Raw genomic sequence first — 20,666 nt, forward strand, 5'->3', positions numbered from 1 at the left:
TCTCTTGGCAATTTTTCTACCACTTCCTGCACTAGATGCTCTGAATTAGACTCCATAAAGTTTTGATCAATAGGTACAAAGTTGGGGAATAAAGAAGGGACAGAAAAGATACTATGTTGTCCATGAAAGCAACGTTGAAGTCTATAAAATTCAGTAATTCTATTTTAAAGTTTATTTCACATAACTGCAGCTCATCAATAAAAATATCACTAGCTTCTTGAGGTCAAGAATTTAAATAAATTTCTATTCTGTTTTCAAATTTCTAATTTGATGTGCTTTTTTGTATTTGAAAATGCTCATTTAACAACATTTAATTCATGTGTGTTAGTTTTCCTTTGATTTATGATAGTTTTAGGGTAATATAATTGCATAAACTGAAAAAAATTCTCACTTTGTCCTTTTTTTTTTAAATTAGAGCTTTATGGTTAATCTCATAGTAGTTGGGTTCATCTCTACATACTCATACATGCATAGAAATCTATTTCAGTTCAAGATCCCCCTTTTCCATTCTACCCTCTTCTATCCTCTTCTCCTTTCTCTACTCTACTAGATTCACTTTGCCTTCTTGTAGTTAGTTTTGAATGAATGCTGTCCTATCATTGTCTGCTGATTTGAAAGAAGGTAGATTTTTCTGATAGAGAAATAATGATTTTTCTTATCAATTAAAGTAAAAGTAGTACTATTCTGTTTCTAGTTGTGCTTTATTCAGTTGTAGATAGTCTATTTTCCCTCCTCATTAATCTGTGTGTTTACTGAGGACTGTATGGAAAGACTAAGATTTAAATGATCATTGTTTCCCTACAAGAACTCTCAAGGAACTGTATAACTAATACTTCTTCATTATCTCAAATGATACTATATGCATATATACAGACAGACAGATACACACACATACACACACTTATATAAAATTTAATTATTTGAAAGGAAATACAAAGTTCTGGCCAGTTTAATAATTCAGGGCTAAGAAGCATAATTCCCACAGAAAAACTAGGAGGGGTGAAAAGCAAGTCTACAACTTCTGCAAAGTAGCAGCAAGAAGTGCCAGTAAAGTTCAGGTCAGGTTTCCAGGGGTCCAGGTGCAATAGAGTAGCAGGATGTAGCAAGTAGTGAATAGGGAGCAGAGATGAAGCTGAAAGTGAGACATTTTTTTCACTTATTTCCCTCCATATTAAATTAAAAATTTCAAAATTCAGCAAAGTTGAAAGAATTTGGTAGTGAAAATGTGTATATCCACCACCCAGATTCTACCAATAACATTTCAAAAAATATTTTTAGTTGTAGATGGAAATAATAATTTTATTTTATTTATTTTTATATGTGGTGCTGAGGATTGAACCCAGTACCTCACATGTGCTAGGCAAGCGCTGTACCACTGAGCCATAATCCCAGCCCAACCAACAACATTTTTACTACACTGTTAAAATACTGTTTTCTAAGATGCAATCATGTATCATGCGATCAATCTGATAGGCTATAGAAAGAACGTAATAAAAAAAAAATCAGCCTCAGTTATATGTCTTTCCCTGCCCCTTTGGTTCTGGGAACGAATTTGCTCACAGTAGTTTCTATACCCATTTCAATAGCAAATGTCTATTATATTTTACAAAATTGTGCGCTGTTTCCTAGTAAAAGTCATTAAAATCAAATATAGAGTAACAAAATGTTTTTATAATGTGGATGAGAAATGAAGAATTTAGATTTTTGAGGGGGAAGTTACTAAGAGCAGGACAGCTTGTTGTAAGTACAGAACAGAAGATGGGGAGAAGTAAAGGCAAGGAGGACATATTTGGATGTCCACCCTATAGGATGAAGAGGGAAGCGACATTAATACAAATACTCTGGGGCTGGAAAAGCAAGAACTGAACTTTGAGATTTTTTTTTTTTTTTACATTAGCCACAGGTAGAGGGAACTATTATTAATATAAAAGATGAAAAAGTTATGGTAATAGGACAAAATGTATAAAATAATTTGAAAATAAAGAAACTTATGCATATTTGTTAAGAAGACTATCAGAAAGGAGGACTTGAAGAAAGGACAAGGAAAGAAGAATTTATATATATTTGTGTTTAATATATATAAAATTTGGTCTAGAGATAGAAAAGTAGACATGGTGGCAAGTGAGTGTATATGGACACATAGATGTGTGTTTCTGAACATTCATGTATGAGAGAAAGCATTTAAACTGATGAGGCTGCCTGGAAACAAAATTTATGTGCTAAAAATACAGAAGGTGAAAATCAGATGGGAGAGACAGTGCTGAAAATTACACAGTAATTACAATGTCATTCAAGTTTAAAAATGCCTCACTTTACAAAGTTTGATAGTAATTCTCTTAGAATGTTTACATAAGCAATTTAAAAAATTTTATTCAGAAAACCTTCCACAACAATATCTACTCCAATAAAGTGAGGCAACCTTCATTTAAAAATGAAATTCTATAGTATCATAGATAGTACTAGGAGCTGAACAATGCTGATGTTTTATTTTCCCACCTAGTTCTAACCATCTCAGAAATAAAAGACAAAGTCATGTAGTAGACTTCATCTGACAAACTGAAACACTTTTATGAAAATATCTCATATTCATTATTCACATTTAACTCTGAAATAGTATAACTGTCAAATAGTTTTCATAATAAAGTAATTACAAAAAGTTATTTAAAATGTGGCTTTGTTTCACAGTTTATTAACTGAATGTGAGACATAAAAAAAGATGATGAAAAAGACCAAATTGGCAAGAACAAAGATTTTAATTGCGGGGTCAATGAGGACATTTACCTCCAAAAGAAGAGGTCCCAAGGATTCCTTTTCTATTACTCCTTGACTACTCGATGAGATATCTGATTTCTGAACATCATCATCAGTTGTTGATTTTTCTGTAATAAAGAAACTTTAAAAATCACACATCCAAAAAGAGTTCATTTCTGTAAAGGCAAGCTCTAACAATAAATAATAATAATAAAAAATCAAGTTCATGTTGATTAAATTACAGTATATGAAAAGCAAAACATTTATAATTTTAGAGAGAACCTAAGGTAGGAATCATTATGAATAGTTTACATCCTAAGGTATGTGAATAGAAGCAATGTGCAATTTCTGGGTCTTGGCTGTAAAACCGAGGAGGCATGCCTTGAAATTCTTATCAGCTGGTACATGGGCAAGTGAACCTTGCTGACCACATGGATGGCAATGCCCTAGGAATGGCAGAGTAAAAAAGACAGAAAGAGTGTGAATTCTTGATACCTACCCAGACTATCTTGTTAAAGCCATTGCATTTTGGGTATCTTGGTACAGTAGCATGGCTGATATTCTATTTAACGTACTCCATTCTTCTCAATAACAAGCTTATTTGCTGTAGTCTGCTCATGTTTGTGCCCTTGATAGACATACTCTATTGATATACTATCATGAAAGGTAAGAATTTAACTTAGACCAACCTGCTACAACACACATTTCCCCTCCTCTCAATATATATAGTTAAAACAATTCTTACAGCAATCAATACTTAGTATCTATGTTACTGTGGATAAATAAATATACTTTATAAGTAAGCCAAGGTACGTGCTATCATTTTAATTTCTCTTATGGTTGTATGTAGTTTCAAATTTCCAAATTTTCAGCAGAGTTTAAATCATCCCTGCCTGAAATATCCTCCTGAGTTTAAAATTTTCTCTCAATTTGTCAGTTATCAGACACTCTTATGTCTTCCTTTTATTTATTTATTTATTTTTTCACGGAAATATTCTTCCTAGAGTCTTCTATCCACCTGTTCCACTGTAGCTGGCTATTTTTTCAGGGTGTGGCACAACTGTAATCTTGGCTCTCCTTTTAGTTTTCTTGAGCATTAAGATTTTACAGTTTCTCTGGGTTAAGATCCTAAGCCTTTGTTTCTTTGTTTACTACTTAGGTTTTGATAGAGATTTCTGGGAAAAGTACACTGGGAGATAACATTTTTGAGGCTGATCGTTTGAAAATATCTATGTTCCACTTATAACAATTTGGATGAATACAGAATTCTAGGTCTAATAATTAGTCTAGTTCTCAAAGTTATTTAGAACCCATTCCAAAAGCAATTTAGTGTGTTAAGACCTATTTTTTCTTCTCTCTCTTTTTTTCCTCTTCCTGGTGCTTTAAAATATCACTAAATTGTATATCAGTATAAATTTTTTTCATTAACTGTGCTGGGTACTACAAAATCGGTTTCAATCTAGAAACTTATACCCTTTGAGTTATATGAAAAATTTTTAAAAATTCCTCTTATAATTTTTTCATCTCTACCTAGTCTGTTTTTTTTTCTGAGAATAATCATTATGTTACAGTTTTTGAACCAATTCTATAAATTTCTTATCTTTTCTCTTGCTTTCCATTCCTTCTCTATTTATTTTACTTCCTCTGTTCATTTTTGTCAAATTCTTATATGTCATATATAAAAAGTATTGTGGGGAAAATAAATAAGAAAATTTAAAGGTGCAAAGATGTATAAGATTTTCCTTAATTTTAAATAGGATAGTTGGGAACAATTTCATTGAGAGGATGCATTTGTGCATAGACACAAAAGGGGTGAAAGAGTGAGCCATGTGGATGTCTAGAGAAGAACATTTCAGACAAATCAGTGGGTTTAAACACCTCGGAGTGAGTGTGGATGGCTGGGCAGAAGGTATGAGGAGGCAAAGAGGAGAAACGTGGTACAGAGGTAAAGATTTTTCCAGATATCCTAGGGTTTTTGTTTTTTGTTTTTTTGTTACTAGGGATTGAACTAAGGGGCACACAATCACTGAGCCATACCCCCAGCACTACTTTGTATCTTTTTTTTAATATATAATTTTTAAGTTGTTGATAGACCTTTATTTATTTACTTATATGTGGTGCTGAGAATTGAACCCAGTGCCCCATGTATGCCAGACAAGTGTGCTACTGCTAAGCCATAGCCCCAGCCCCACCATTTTGTATCTTATTTAGAGACAGGGTTACTTAGCGCCTGGCTTTATACTCACGATCCTCCTGTCTCAGCCTCCAGAGCCACTGATTACACTGTACCTGGCCAGATGTCCTTTTGCTAAGTTCCCAAAGTTACTCTTTTTCATGGGTAAAACATCTTTGCTGTGCCTCTGAGGAACTGTTAAGATTTCTCCTGCTTCCTGCATTCTTTGCTTCCTCCGAGTTCCTTTTTTCTTTTGTGTGTTTGCTTGGTTTTTCTTTCACATTACAGGTTTTCCTAAAATATATGGGGTTTTGTTCATAATAAAGGATAAAGTTCTAAAATGCCGACTGACAACTGCGTGAGGAGTGGAGGCAAGGTAAGAAGCGAATTTTTCATTTGAGGACCATCTCCTAATTTCTCTTCCTTTGGACTGCTCAGTGTACCCAGAAGAATGCCACCACCATCAGCTTAGAGTGTGTGAGCCAGGCTGCTGGTCTGTAGGCTTCCAGTACAGTTTCTCCTGTTTGCTAAATCAGTTGTCACTAAACTGTTTTTTAGCTTCTAAAATCTTTAAATCTTTATATCACAGAACTAATCAGCTTAAGTTTTTTGTCTATAGTTTAATCATACTTTTGCTACTAATCTAGCTTGTTACTTGTGCTTTACTCACCATAGATTATTTTCTTTTTGTTTATAAAACTTTCAGTCTAAAATCACCCTCAGAAGCACTTTTCTGTGGCACTTTCATGGGGCTAGGTGTGGGAACATTCCTTCAAAGAATGTCTTCTTGCCTTTGTGTCTGGTAGGCAACCCAGGGGTTTAATGGTGTGTGGTTCCCAGTCAGTATGGGTAATATGAATATGAATAATAAGAGTTTTTTCAAAGATTATCCCTACCTCCGCACCCACTCTTGCCAGGCAGAGGCAAGCTTCTTCAGGCAGGCTGGTGTTCCCTTCATGAAGTCACTGTTCTTTACAGAGTCACTGTAGCCTCAGGTCACACACATGACTTGTGTCTCCTATCTTAATCTGCTGTGGCACTGGGTCCTGTAACCTCCCCAGGCAACTAACTTTTCAAGTAAACTTAGTAAACCACTTTGTTATAACTAGAAAGCACTCAGACTCAATAAAATAAATAGCTTCTAAACAGAAACATTTCTTTAAAAAAAATCATGAAGGTCAATGCAGTTTCTTAATAATTAGAGAGAAGAAGCATTTATTATAAATGCTTAACAACAAAGGACAGCTATTTTTGTTTTTACCTTGTTCCATTCTCTTCATTAGCTGTATCTGATCGACTGTTTTCTTCAAAATCTTGCATTTGTCTGGTTTTACACTCAAACTGTCAATGTCACTGATGTTGGCAGACAGTAACTCAGCTAGTTCTTCTAAATATTTATTTTCTTGCTCCCTGCGCCTCTTTTCAGTGCTGTAACACAAAGAAAACCAGTTAGCATATATTTATATCATGTTATTTCTTTCTCTGATCAAGTACTTAATGTTTGCATATTTAGAGAAGTCCTTTTTATTGAAAATATAAAACCATATTTTAGAAAGCAATTTAAATTCACATCTAAAAAACAGACATTACAAAAACCATAGTGCAGAAAATGAATGAAATAAAGTGAATAAAAGCTGTAAACAGAAGTATTCTCCAATGAATATCTGTAAATAACAAATGATTACTAGATATTAGAAGGAACTAGATAGTAAATTTACTAGTTGCACTTGGAACTACTTCACATTCTAGATAACTCCTTGAAATAGAAAAATCTGAATTTTCAAATAACTTTGTTATAAATTAAGCAGGGCAGACTATGCTAGAGAGCTCAACAATCAAGCAACAATCAAATTAATTTAGTTGCATATAAAAGTGGTAGAAAAGAAAAGGGAAAGATCAGTTGCTAAAAACCTCATAATTGAAAATAATTAAAATATCATTTACTTAATCATAATTTAAGAGATTTTAAAAGCAATAGTATTTATATAACACAGTGAGTTAAAAAGAACTAAATCCACTATCTACTTTATTTGCCTACATAAAACAAAATATTACAAAATGGTACATATCCCAAAACAAAATAAAATTTTAAAACTATACCAAATCATGTTTTCTTTCTCTTTTAAATCTTTCACTAATGAGGAATTACTCCCAGTTTGTTTAATAATACTCTATTAATTAATTTTATAATAACTATCAAACTAATAAATAACTATTTCCACAGCAAGATATTTTGACAAACTTCACACCATGGTACTGAAAGCAAAGCATAAATAAGTACCATACATTTTGATATATACAAGGTTTTAGCTCTGCAACCTGATAATATTTTGAGGACATGTGATTTTACCTTAGAGGAAATTCCATGGAAATGGAAGAGAGATCAGTGGAGTGAGAGGTAGGTACTGAGGTGGAAGGAGAAGGGATGGGAAAAGGGAAAAACATTAGAATGAATCTGACCAAATTTTCCTATGTACACATATGAATATACTACAGCGAATCTCACTTTTATGTATATTCACAAGGCACTGATTATTAAAAAAAACTATAAATAAACAGAAGAAAGATCAGTAGAGAAAAAGGAATAGGAAAAGGATTGGGGAAGGGAAAGGAGAAAGTACTAGGACTAAATGACAGCAAATTCTATTCCATGCTTGTATAATTATGCTAAAATGAACCCTAACACTATGTATAACTAGACTGAATTAATAAAAGAAACACTTATGTCTAAAATTGGAGGTCTGTATGGGGATGTTTGCCTCAGTGTTGGTTGTAAGCAAACATTTGTAACAAACAATTTGCTTATCTCTCAGGAATGTCTATCTGTAGAGAAATGGATTTTTTCAAATGTGATGTATTCATGCAATACAAACCAATCAAAAGTTACTAAGACTCAATAAATCTATGTATATTTAAATCTCAAGATTCATGCTGAAAAAAGTATATTATGGAAAATTATATATAGTATTATTCAACTTATATAAATTTAATAAACATCCTATATTGTTCACAGATAACTATGTGTATATATAATGAGTAAATAGAATGGAGGAATTATAGACAAATCAATTTCATTGTTAATATTTTATTTAAATAAAATTATACAAACTATGATAAAATAGTAACAAGATACTAATGACACAACAAAATATTATCAACTATATGTAACTAAACATACTTACTCTATTCTTTTATATTTTTAAAATTTTTCCTCAAATAAAAAATTAAATGTAAAAGACAATAGAAATGTATTATTCCTAGGTTTCTCTTTATGAAGAACTGACTTTATATATAAACATAAAGAACAGCATTAATTAGATAAGATACATCCGGATGGTAACTTGCTATTAACCTTATTCCTAGTACTTGGACATTTATTTGTTCTAAAAATATTTAGGGTATTGTCTTTCTGTAAGAACTGTCTCAATAGATTAAGAGAAACGGTCACTTTTCTTTTATTATCCTTGAGCCCTGGCATTCTTCTACAAAACACTTTCTTTTCTTTCCTGGAGAAAAAAAAAAGATGTAACCAATGACATTTCTGCAGCGTTAGCTCCAGATCAAGTGGCTATCAACTAAGGGTGATTTTGCTTAACCTGTATCCAGGGGATATCTGGCAATGTTTCCAGACATTTTTGGTTATCACAAATAAGCTGCTATTTGCATTTAATGTGTAGAAGCAGAGACACTATTAAGTATCCTACAACATATAGGATAACATCCCCCCCCTCAAAAAAAAGAATTAACTGGCTCAAAATGTCAATAGTGTGGAGGTTGAGAAAACTTACTCTAGGTTCTAGAAGATGAATGGAATAAAATCCTCACTCTTCCCAGGTAGAAAGCTACTCTTTTAATCTGATTGAGTTCCTTCTTTATCTGGTGTTTGTTAGGACTCCTTAGCAATAAGTTTCTTTTAGCTTTTTTAAGGCTAAAATATTTAGCTCAAAAATAACTCCATAAATAATCATTTTAAATTCCTGATATCATAATAATATATTTCTTAGTTCCCAGGATATAATTTATTTATTCACTTGACAAATATTTACCATGTTCTTATCACATATATAAACCACACATTATGCTGGGAACTGAGCTTACAGTGGTAAGCAAGAACAGGTAAGTACTAGTTGGGCGTGGTGGCACACATCTGTAATTCCAGTAACTTGGGAGATTTGAGGCAGAAGGATCTTGAGTTTAAGGCCAGCCTTAGCAAGTTTGTGAGATACTGCTTCAGAATAAAAATAAAAAGGGCAGGGGATATATCTCAGTGGCAGACAGCCCTTGGGTTCAATCCCCAGTATTGGGTTGGGGGGAAGAACAAATAAGGTGCTTAATCAAATAGTAGCTTAAAGTCTAAGGGAGAAGACAATTCATGAAATAAACACATCACTAGTTAAAAAAACAATCTATAATTATGGACAAGAGCCATTAAAAAAAAAAGATGTATGTGAAACAGACACATGAATGAGGGAAGAGAAGGCTCTCTTTAAGAAAGTAATAACTAAACTGGCATCTATGATGCATAAGTGTTAATTCTAGGAAATAAAGAGGAAGCAAAATGAATTGATGGAGGGAGAAGCATGTGCAAAGACCTGGTAGGAGGAAGAAAATGTAGTGAGTATACAGGATGCAAAGAAGGCCATGAAACTTGGAGTGGACAAAACAGAAGCTCCAAAGTGGCAGTGAAAACAATAAAGACACTCTGCCAAAAATAGAAGAGTGCTCCTACCTTGATGCCAGTGTGTCACATGGCGATCCTTTTCTCTTATGTGAGTCTGGGTTAGCAGGGTCGGATGAACTGTCCCCAAGGCCACTCATGTTGAAAAACTTCACACCTAAAAAGGAAGGATAAGAGTAATAAATCTATCTTATGACCTTTCCAAACACATAACGGGAGGGGAAGCCCCTGTGTTTCTAAACATAGCCCAAATGTCTAAGCGTTTGTAGTGTCTCAATGAATAGATGACTACAACATCAAAAAGGCATCAGCATCTATACAAAACCACAAGGGCCATCAGCTACTCGTTGTTCCTACTTTTTTCCCCCTAAAATCTATAAAATAAAATTAAGAATCCCTTATAAAGTTACTGTGATCAGTTAAGATTAAAATTTATTAGAATAATTAAGTAGATACTGAGTATTTTTTACAAAGCAAAAAAATCACTTTCATGTGTAAATGTAAAAAATGAATAATAATACTCAGTTTTGTATTTGTTACTCAGACCCTACATCGCAAAAGAATTGAAAACTTTACTTAAGATTTTATATTAATAGAAAAATAAATAATACATATATAATTAACATTAAAGTGATAAATGAGGTTTGAATTTTGAATGTACTTTCCACTTTGAATTCCATACTCCTAATCTCGTGTTTATGTAGTTAGGTGACGAAGATCAAATGTTTAGTCTATGTTAGGATCTTGGTATAGATGCCAGAGAACACAAAGTCATTCCCCCAGCATGCCAGCCAGGTCTCTCACATGTTGTGCCAGTTAGTGACTATGCTTAAACATCCTTTCTGATCTGTCCCTCATCAACCACTGCTCTCTGTATCATTCCTAATGAAATTCACGCTTTCTCTGGCCTTAACAATCATCATGACATTTTGGATTTTATGAGTGCCCAACAACACACCGTATCATTCTCTTTTACTCCATCCACCCTCGTAAAAACAGAAAATTCTTGTTAAATGGAAAAACTTGTAGCTTTTCCTTAAATTTTAAGTTATGAAATAACTACAACACTGTATGTTGGCAGTCATGCTGAGAATGTTTATTATGAAGAATGTTGAAACCTGGGGCTGAGGTTGTGGCTCAGTGATAGAGCACCACATAAAAATAAACAAATAAAGCTCCATCGACAACTTAAAAAAAAAAGAATGTTGAAACCTATGAGGATCTCTCACTTGGCTTTAATTAATATATCTCAGGAATTCTTTTCTATACTCCTAAAACTCACTCACTTCTAGCTCTTTTCTGAAGATCTTTCTTGGTGTACCAATAAGTCCTAAAATTTTAATCATGAAATTATTTTGTGCAACCCAAAGGAACATTTCCAATTTCTCCATGTTAAAAGTTTAGTTTGTAAAAATGTCCAATCCTGAAGATTACAATCTCATAATGTTTTATTCTTCTTTCTCTTTTACTCCTCATTTCTAATCAGTATCCATATACTGCCAATTCTTCCTTAACAAGAGACTTTAGATCATCTCCTTCTTAAATCTCAGATACAGTTTTGATCCATACAGTTTGGAACCAAATTATTTCATTCTAAGATCAATGTAAGATCCTTTTATCTTGTTTTCAATTATAGTCATTATTATTTCTTTTTTGGGGGGTGTGCTACTGGGGGTTGAATCCAGGGGTGCTCCATCACTGAGTTACATCCTAGCCCTTTTCACAAGGACTCACTGAAAAGATAAAATGTAAAAAAGATTAGAAGGAGGTAAAGGACAGAGCCATGAGACTGATATCTAGGAAGGGTGCTCCTGGCAGGGAAAGAAAAAGAGCCTTAACAAAGAACACAACTGCCTTTGAGAAACTTGAAAGAGGTGAGTGTGGCTAGAATTGGGGAATGGGAGAGTAGGGGATGGGGTCAGCAGGATAATAGAAGGCTACAACATGGAAGACTTTAGAAAAGATGTAAAAAGACCTGACAATGATCATTTTAGCTTCCATTCTGAAACACAAATACAAAATAAGAATAATCAGTTAAGTGATTTATTACTGGAACTAATAAAATAGAAACCATTTTTCCTGTGGAGACTCCTAGAAGCATAAATTAAGATGAACCAAATATCACAGAAGATGCCAATTACTTCATTTTCACATTTGAGTAAAATGTAAATATTATAAAATTTATTAATATAAAATGAAATTATGCAGCATTTTCATAAGGAAGTATCAATGTCAAACTTTTCAACAAAGGTAGAAATAAAAAAGAGAAGAAAATGATAAATAAGGAAGATGAAAGATATGACTTCACAGCTTTGCCTTCACCTCAAAGGAAAGAGTTTGCTGACTCCTGCTTCATGCTCAGGTGCCAATTTTGTTTCCTTAATTACCCATCTTTTCTGTCTCCAATGAAATTGTCATATCTCACCCGGAATTCTACTTATTTTCAAAATCATTCCTGGACCAGGAAAAGCGGCACACCTGTAATCCTAGTGATTTGGGAGGCTGAGGCAGAAGGACCCCAAACTCAAAACCAGCCTGGGCCACTTGGTGAGACCCTATCTCAAACTAAAAAATGAAAAAAGTGCTGAGAATATAGCTTAGTAGTAAAGCACCCCTGGCTTCAATCCCCAGTCCAAAAATCCAAAACAAAATAGAACTCCTGGACATATATTTCATATTACAATGTGCTTATAAGCTTAAATAAGCTGTAAATCCTTTGTCCTGTCTTCTAGATTATAAACTCAAAGGCAATTACTAGATCTCACTATATATTTAATAACATAATTCCTAAAATGTATAGAAGTTCAATAAATAAGTGATGGATTAAAAGTGATTAAGCTATTTTACTAATACTTAAAAAAATTTTTTTCAATACTGATGATTGAACCCAGGGGTGCTCTACCACTAGGTTATACCTCCAGCACCTCTCCTCCCTTCTTTTGGAAACAGGGTCTCACTAACTTGCAGAGGCTGGCTTTGATCCTCCTGTCTCAGTCTCTGGAGTTGCTGGGATTACAGGCACATGCCACTGTGCCCAGTTACTTTTTAAAAGATGTTTAAAGAATATTTAAGAGTTTAATGGTTAAATATTTTCTAGAACCTTTTACAAAGGCTTTCAAATTCTTTCCTGTAATTGAGAAGCATGAGTTTTCTTGAAATCCTTTATCCCCTACTTTCAACAGAATAAAGAAAAACAAAAAAGTAAAACAAAACTACCTTCTTGATCTAAAAATTGGAAAAGATCTCTTCTAATTTTGAAAACCTAAATAACTACTGTTTTGGAGAAATAACCTGTAATATTTTACAGTATTATAGAAATACAAAACCATGTTGCAGTTATATAATCAAAATAATCCAATCTTACAGACTGGATGATTTTGAGTAAAAAATAAATCTTGATCTAATACAAGATTCCCACACTATGCTACCCTAAGACTACTAGTTGGAGTTTTACATCTGCTAAATTTACCTGAGATTCTGGGGCTAAGGAGAGAACAGACAACAATTTAACAGCACCCAGATGGGCTAGTCTACCAAAATAAGAATCAATAGTCAAAAAGCCCCAGGAGAGTCACCAACAATATGCTGATGGTCTGATTCCAATATTAACTGTTTTCTATCTACAAATCACAATAAATAGGTCAATGCAAAACCTCTGGTGAAAAAAAACTGTTAGAGCTATTATATTTGTATAGAATCTTCTAAAAAGAGGTAAGGTTTCTAAGTTTTTTTTAACTTTTTTAAGTTAAAAAAAAACCCTACTCATTTAAAAATTATACCCAATCTCATACAATCTCTAGAGAGTAGTCTTAGGAACTAGAAATTGCATATACCTCTGTTTCTGTTCAAATGTACCAGGCTAAACCAAATTGATAGGGGCTGAAGAAACAGAACAGTGCTTTTTAATTAGGTTGAGTTAAAATTTTCTAGCTGGGTATGGTAGCACACACCTGTAATTCTAGCTCCTCTGGAAGCTGAGGCACAAGGGTCACAAGGGTCACAAATTCGTGGGCAGCCTGGGCAACTTAGCAAGACCCTGTCTCAAAATAAAAAATGAAAAAGGGCTGGGATGCAGCTCATTGGTAGAGTGCTTTCCTAGCATGCACAAGGCCCTGGATCCAGTTCTCAGTACTGGGCTGGGGTTGGGGGGTCTGCATAAGAAATTTGTCATTCATCTTTTAGATTTAACTGAGAACTGCCAAATTAGAAAAGATCAGTAACAATTAGTTAATAAACAACTCTAATAATATACCTTAAAATGCTTGGCTGGCAATATATCATCTTATGATGAGAGACACATTGAGAGCTCAATCTTCCCATGCTGATGGGATGTATGAATAACTCATAATAAATAGAAAACTCAGAGAGGGGCATGGTGTAATTAATGATGGTGGAATGTGATGATCATTATTATCCAAAATACAGGTATGAAAACACGAATTGGTGTGAATATACTATGTATACAACCAGAGATATGAAAAATTGTGCTCTATATGTATAATAAGAATTGTAATGCATTCCGCTGTCACATATAAATAAAAAATAAAATAAAAAATACAAAGCTCCTGTACTACATAGTTTCTACAAAGATACCTAGGATTCTTTAGAAAAAATTTTCAATGATGACTAAAATCATTCTCATGTAGTAAGACAGGATGGGGAATTTAAGATGTTCATCATTCTTTTTGTGGTTGAATAACTTTCCATTGTTTGCAGAGACCATATTTTGTTTAGCTGTTCACCAGCTGATGGGAATTTAAGTTGTTTCTATTTTGGGGGTATTATCAATAATGTGAATATGGACATTTATACATAAGTTTTTGTATGAATAGTTTTCAATCCTCTTGGGTATATTAGGTTATATTTCATATGTAACTCTAATTTTTTGAGGAACTGTCAAACTGTTTTCCATAGTGGCTGTACTACCTTAAATTCTCATCAATACATGAGGGTTTCAATTTTCCACATCTTTGATAAAAATAGTTACCTCCCTCTTCATTTAAAAAAAAATTATAGCCACCCTAGAGGGTGTGAAATAGTGTCTCATGGTGTTGATTTACATGTCTTTAATTGCTAAATAAAACTGAGCATCTTTTCATGTACTTATTGGCTATTTGTATATTGTATTTGGAGAAATGTCAATTCAGGTATTTAGAGTTTTTTTTAATAAAGTTTATTCTATATATTTAAGATATCCAACATGATATTAAAAGATAACACATAGTAAAAAGATGACTACAGTGAAGCAAATTAACATATCTATTATATAATTACCCATTTTTCCCCACTGTGGCAACAGCAATTACCACCTAGTCATTTAGTAAACAATACCTTATAATTAGCCAATTTCTTCATGTTGCATATTAGATCTTTAGACTTCTTATCCTACATATCTGGCCATCTCTGGATCCTTTGGCCTATATCTCCCCTTTCCTTGACACTTCCCTTAGTAATCACTATTTTATTTTATTTGTATTTGTCACTTTTTAATTTTTTTCAGATTCTACATATAAACAAGATCATGCCATATTTTTCTTTCTGTGTCTGACTTATTTCACTTAGCATGAACTCCAGGACCATCCAGGTTGTGGAAAATGGCAGCATCTCCTTCTTTTTAGGGCTGAATAATATTTCATCATCTAAATAGTTTCTTTATCCAACTATCTACTGACAGACACCTAGATTGTTTGCAAATCTTGGTTACTGTGACTAATACTGCAGTGAACATGGGAGTGCAGATATCTTTATGAGGTGGTGATTTCATTTCCTTTGGGTATATACCTAGAAGGAGAATTGCTGGGTTACAAGGTAATTTTGATTTTAATTTTTTTGCAACCCCACCTTTACGGTATTCCCATAATAATAGCACCAAAATATATTACTATCAACAGTGTACAAGGGTTCCCTTTTCCCCTTACCCTCACCAAGAGCTGTTATCCAGTCTTTTTGATACCAGCAATCCCATCAGGCATGAGGTGATATCTCATAGTGGTTTTGATTTGCATTTTCTCGATGATTAGTGATGTTGAGCACCTTTTCATAAACCTGTTGGCCATTAATGTTTTGGAGAGAATGTCTATTCAGCTCCTTTGCCCATCTGTTAAGCTGGGTTACACCTTTTCTTGTTACTGTATTCTATGTTTCTGAATTAGGTTATTTTTTTAATTGTTGAGTCATAAACATTCTTTATATTTGGGTTAACAGACCACTATCAGATAAATGCCTTAAAAATATTTTCTCCCGTTCTGTGGACTGTCTTTTTACTTTCTTTATAGTGTCCTTTGATGACAAAAAGGTTTTAAATTTTGATGGAATCCAACTTAACTACTTTTTTCTTACTTACATGTGTCACCTTCCTCAAGGACAGTTTCTACTGATTGCTAATTTTTTTTTCTGTATATGGGTCATATTTTGTTTCTTCATGTGTGTCCTAATTTTTGTTGAAACTTAGATATTTTGAATCTAATGACTTAGGAGATTTCCTTAAAAACCTGGAAACAAAATCCTCTCTAAATCCACAAAGCCAGAAACCAAATTTCAGATGGTGGTTAACTTTGACCCAGAGAAGAGCTCCTGCCCCCAGAAGCCTCTGCCACAAATGGTCTGCCAACATCTTAATCATTAAGCCAGGTATAAAAAACACACAGGCAGGGTAGAGCTTATTGATAGGCATAAGTTTAGCATTTGCAAGGCCCTGGGTTAATCCCTAACAATAAGAAGTAAAATAAAATAAAAAGTTAAAAAAGTAAAGGTATAGAAATGGATTTCAAGCAATGAGTTCCTAAAAATAAAAATATCCATTTAATCTTATTAATTTTATAAAATCTTTTAATCTTATTAATATTATAAAATCTTAAAGTGCTGTGGTAAGAGAAAATCCTGTGTAAAGTCTCTTGAAATTTCTTATGCTAATATTAAAGACATTATCAAGGTTTAAAAATATGTAATGTTTGAAATAATGTACTTAGTTTATTTGTTTACCACTTAAAGCTTATTCTACAGATTAAAAACAATATATTCTTTCTTTGCATCAACTGTTATTTCTTTTTGTCTTGGAGGTGCTAGGGATCAAACTCAGGGCTTCCTGTATGCTAGGCAAGTACTCTACCACTGAGCTATCCCCACAGCCCTTATTTTATTCTTTTTTTTGTTGGAGGTGGACATTATACCTTTTATTTTTTATTTATTCATATATGGTGCTGAGGATCCAACCCAGCACCTCACACACACAAGGCGTGCGCTCTACCAGTGAACCACAACCCTAGTCCCACCTTATATTATTTTTTACATTTAGAAAAAAATAAATATAAAAGTTTATTTTTTGGTATTAGTGAAAGGAAACCGAGCGCGCGCGCACACACACACACACACACACACACACACACAAACTATAACCCAGATGTAAAACTTTAGAACTCAAGAATTATAAGTTTATAAACTTTGGAGAAAAAATTAACATTTGTAAAGGCAGAATTTTTGCTTTTGATGAAACAGTGCATTAATATCTTAAAGAAAATCACATAGGGAATAATTGGTTTTATATTATAATGTATCTTAAAAGATAAATTGGGATTAAGTATATACTTAACTTTATTTATTTACACATGATTTTTAAGTAAACATTGAAAAGATTCTCTATTTATGTTTGAGAACCTTCTAAATATCACCCAATGTTTTAAGATATGGAATGTCCAATTTTTTGAAAGATTCCTACTGGATCTGTTGAAAAAGTATATGGATAAAGAGCTAAAAGCAAAAAAAAAAAAAAAAAAAGAGAGAGAGAGAGAGAGAGAGAAAGAGACACTGTATTACTAGCTTCTTAATCTATTAGATATGTGATTGTGGTTCAGTTACATAACTTAAAGCACAAATTGTGGAACCAGATTACCTAAGAGTGATTTCTGCCTTTGCCACATAGGATGTTGGGCAGATTTAGCAACCTTTCTGTGGCTCACATTCCCCATCTCTAAAATGGATTTTAATGACAACTATGTCATATTTTGTAAGTAAATAAGTTAGTAGAGTTTATGACTAAATGAATTAATATATGATAAGTATTTAGAATAACAATTGTTACATGGTAAATCCTATGTGGTAAAATTGTCCTCATCATCAGATTAGTTTATTTATTAGTAACATGAAACTGTTGAAATGGAGATAATACTTCATAGGGCAGTTGTGAGGAATAGGTTAATTAATATATATAAAACACAAAGTAAATGCTCAATATATATTATATTATCATATCCTTTAGTTAAATGCATATTAATAGGTCTGCATATGTACTTGTGACCTTTTCTTATTTTGTTTCTCTCAAATTCTTTGTTACTACTGCCTTCATACTGCAGAAACAAGACATGGTAGGATAGACATGTTTGCATAGCGTAAGTGACCTATAGTCAGAAATGTCTGGGAAAACGTCATGGTCTAATTGGCTTTAGGCATTAGCATAGATCAGCATAGATCAGGGCTAAAGGAAAGCTGGAAGTTGACTGACAAGATTACTGCAGACCTTAACCTCAATTTTGCCAGTTTTTTCAAAGTATAAAATTATTTTTGTTTCACAATACATTTGTAATGGATTTTTTAATGTGGCTCTTGCTTTTGATATAAAGACTATGTTTTCTTTAAATCAGTGATTTTCCCCAGTGGAGAATTCCATACTACAGTGAATTAGTTAATGTTAGAAAACTGAATGATCTATCACCTGGACCCCAAAGTACTTACCTCTTATTGTCTCTCTAAATTAAACCAAGAATGATGGGTAATCACTGAGATACATCCCCAGCCCTTTTATATTTTAATTTTTATTTGAATACAGGTTTTGCTAAATTTCCCAGGCTGGCCTCAAACTTGAGATCCTCCTGCTTCAGACACCCAAGCAGTTGGGTTTAAAAGGGTCTACCACTATGTAAGGCTTAAATTGAGGGTGTTTTTTTTTTTTTGTCTTCACTTAAAATTTATACTTCCAAAACTCAAACTTGGATTTGTTGTTCTTCCTTTTGGTCAAAAAAGGGATTGACAAGTTAGCTCAACCTACACTGTATTTAGTTGCATTGTTCTTACCATTTATGCCTAAATTATTTGCATTTGCAATAAACATAGTGCCTTAAGGTATTTCTTGGCAGCTAATATTCCTGATTGCTACTATATATGTTCTTTCATCTGTGAATTATTTTATCTTTAAATTTTTCCTAGGCAAATCTATATAAAAATTGATATTAATTAACTATGGCAAAGATAGCATTGTTCATCTTAGTCATCTACAAACCCAGGTTCTAACATTATTTGATTTCCAAGGAAGAGCATCCCTCAAATCATGTGTGTATTTCATCCTGCATGTAAACTCCTTGACAAATAATGTCTTTTGTATAAAATCTGAGAGTTTTTATGGATACTTTTTCCAAACCAAGCAGTAACTGAAGCCAGATGAATTCCTCCTAAGATTCAGAGTCTCCATAACATCTTGCTCATGCTGATGCACTAACAGATAAACATTCAAGGGAACAGGGGAACCATGCTGAAGGGCGTAGGGGGGGCTAAGCACAGTCATTTAGGGACTACACGAAAGCAGAAAAGTATAAGACAAATCCACATTCAAAAATGATCCATAGACAAGGAGATGTGAAAAATATGGAAACCAAGAGTTAGGTCACACACAGAATCAAAGAAGACAGGAAGAATATGATAGGATAGGGAGAAAGAATAATGCTGACCATCTGATGTTTTAAAAATGAAATCAATAAGCTGATTATTATAAATATATATCTCTATGGCAATTATTATGTAAGTACCTGTGCTATCTAGAGTTCAATATTTTAAAAGTTTTTCCTCACTCTTTTCTTCAGTAAATTCAGAGTAGGAGACCTGTAAAGATGGAACAAACCCCTAACAGACCTCCACAGTTACTAGGCTGCCTGGAGACTTCCAATTCCTAGTTCTAATATTTGCTTTCTATCTTCATTATTTGCTTCCAGTACTAAACTGGCATATTATCTGGCTAATGCAGCACTTGAATTCTTGCTTAAAAGTCAGATGAGGAGGCAAAGTGATAGAGCAACCAAAAAGCACCAAACACAAAGTAAAAAGGAAACTTATGAACACTCTGGCTTTGAAATCAGGCAAAGGGGAAGGACCAGAATTTAAAAATATAAAGAGAAATTGAATAAATAAATACCCATGGATCAACTCTCCAGAACTAACCTAAACATTTTTATATATTTATATTGTTTTTAAAAAATAAATCTTCACTGGGAAAGCTAAAGTCTCTATAAATACACAGCCCCACCCTGTTCCCCCCCCCTTTCCCTGAGAGGTAATCATATGTGATGTATGTCAACTTTTTATATAATTTTTAAACATATTTAATTTGCAAATAATACACATTAATAATTTATTTAAAAATATTTATATTTGAAAAAATATGTATTTTATACAAATATATGTGTGTATATACATACTTATATATACACCACACATATCTGAATTTTGCTGATTTCATGTATTTTAGAGAGAGAGAGAGAGAGAGAGAGAGAGAGAGAGAGAGAGAGAGAGAGAGATGCTGAGATATGTGGGGGTATGTGCTGTATTCTGTTCATATGTGTATGTGAATATAGCATATCTTAGTCATTCTTAAATTTAGGTTACAAATTTTTATTATTACAAACACAATGGTTCAATGAATGCTCTTGTTCATATCTTTATATATACAAGTACAGAATTTTTCATGGTAATTACATAAGTGAAATTTCTGGGTTATAATATTTATACATCTTCAATTCTATCTGCCATCTGTCAAATTACTCACTAAAATAATTGTTTCACAATTTCACTGGAGTGTATCAGAGAACTGTTTTCCTATATTCTAATACTAATGATTCTTGCATTCAGGATGACATTTATGTTAAAAGAGATGAAAAATTAAAAGAATCTTTAAAAAAAAACAAAAAAAAAACCAACCAACCTAATTCTTCATACTTCCCTCCCACCCCCAGCAGTGGGGATTCACCCATGCTGGGCAAGAGCTCTACACTAAGCCAAATCCCCAGCTCAAAAAAAACATTC

General features: G+C 33.1%; 1 protein-coding gene across 8 annotated transcripts in view; it reads right to left on the reverse strand.

The window, feature by feature from the left end:
• Ncoa1 (nuclear receptor coactivator 1) overlaps positions 1-20,666 on the reverse strand; it is a 238,080-nt gene that overhangs the window by 87,528 nt on the left and 129,886 nt on the right. For 7 of the 8 annotated variants that reach the window (XM_078029572.1, XM_078029574.1, XM_078029573.1 and 4 more), the window contains 3 exons: positions 9,654-9,759; positions 6,186-6,352; positions 2,782-2,879 (listed from right to left, as the gene is read on the reverse strand). In XM_078029572.1, the coding sequence (XP_077885698.1) occupies positions 2,782-2,879; positions 6,186-6,352; positions 9,654-9,742 (354 nt within the window). In that variant the 5' untranslated portion in view covers positions 9,743-9,759. Of the gene's footprint in view, positions 1-2,781; positions 2,894-6,185; positions 6,353-9,653; positions 9,760-20,666 lie in introns of those variants that run through there. The other variant, XM_021724643.3, reaches the window with a different exon arrangement.

The sequence above is a fragment of the Ictidomys tridecemlineatus genome, chromosome 12 (genome assembly GCF_052094955.1).
Source record: "Ictidomys tridecemlineatus isolate mIctTri1 chromosome 12, mIctTri1.hap1, whole genome shotgun sequence".
NCBI lineage: Eukaryota > Metazoa > Chordata > Mammalia > Rodentia > Sciuridae > Ictidomys > Ictidomys tridecemlineatus.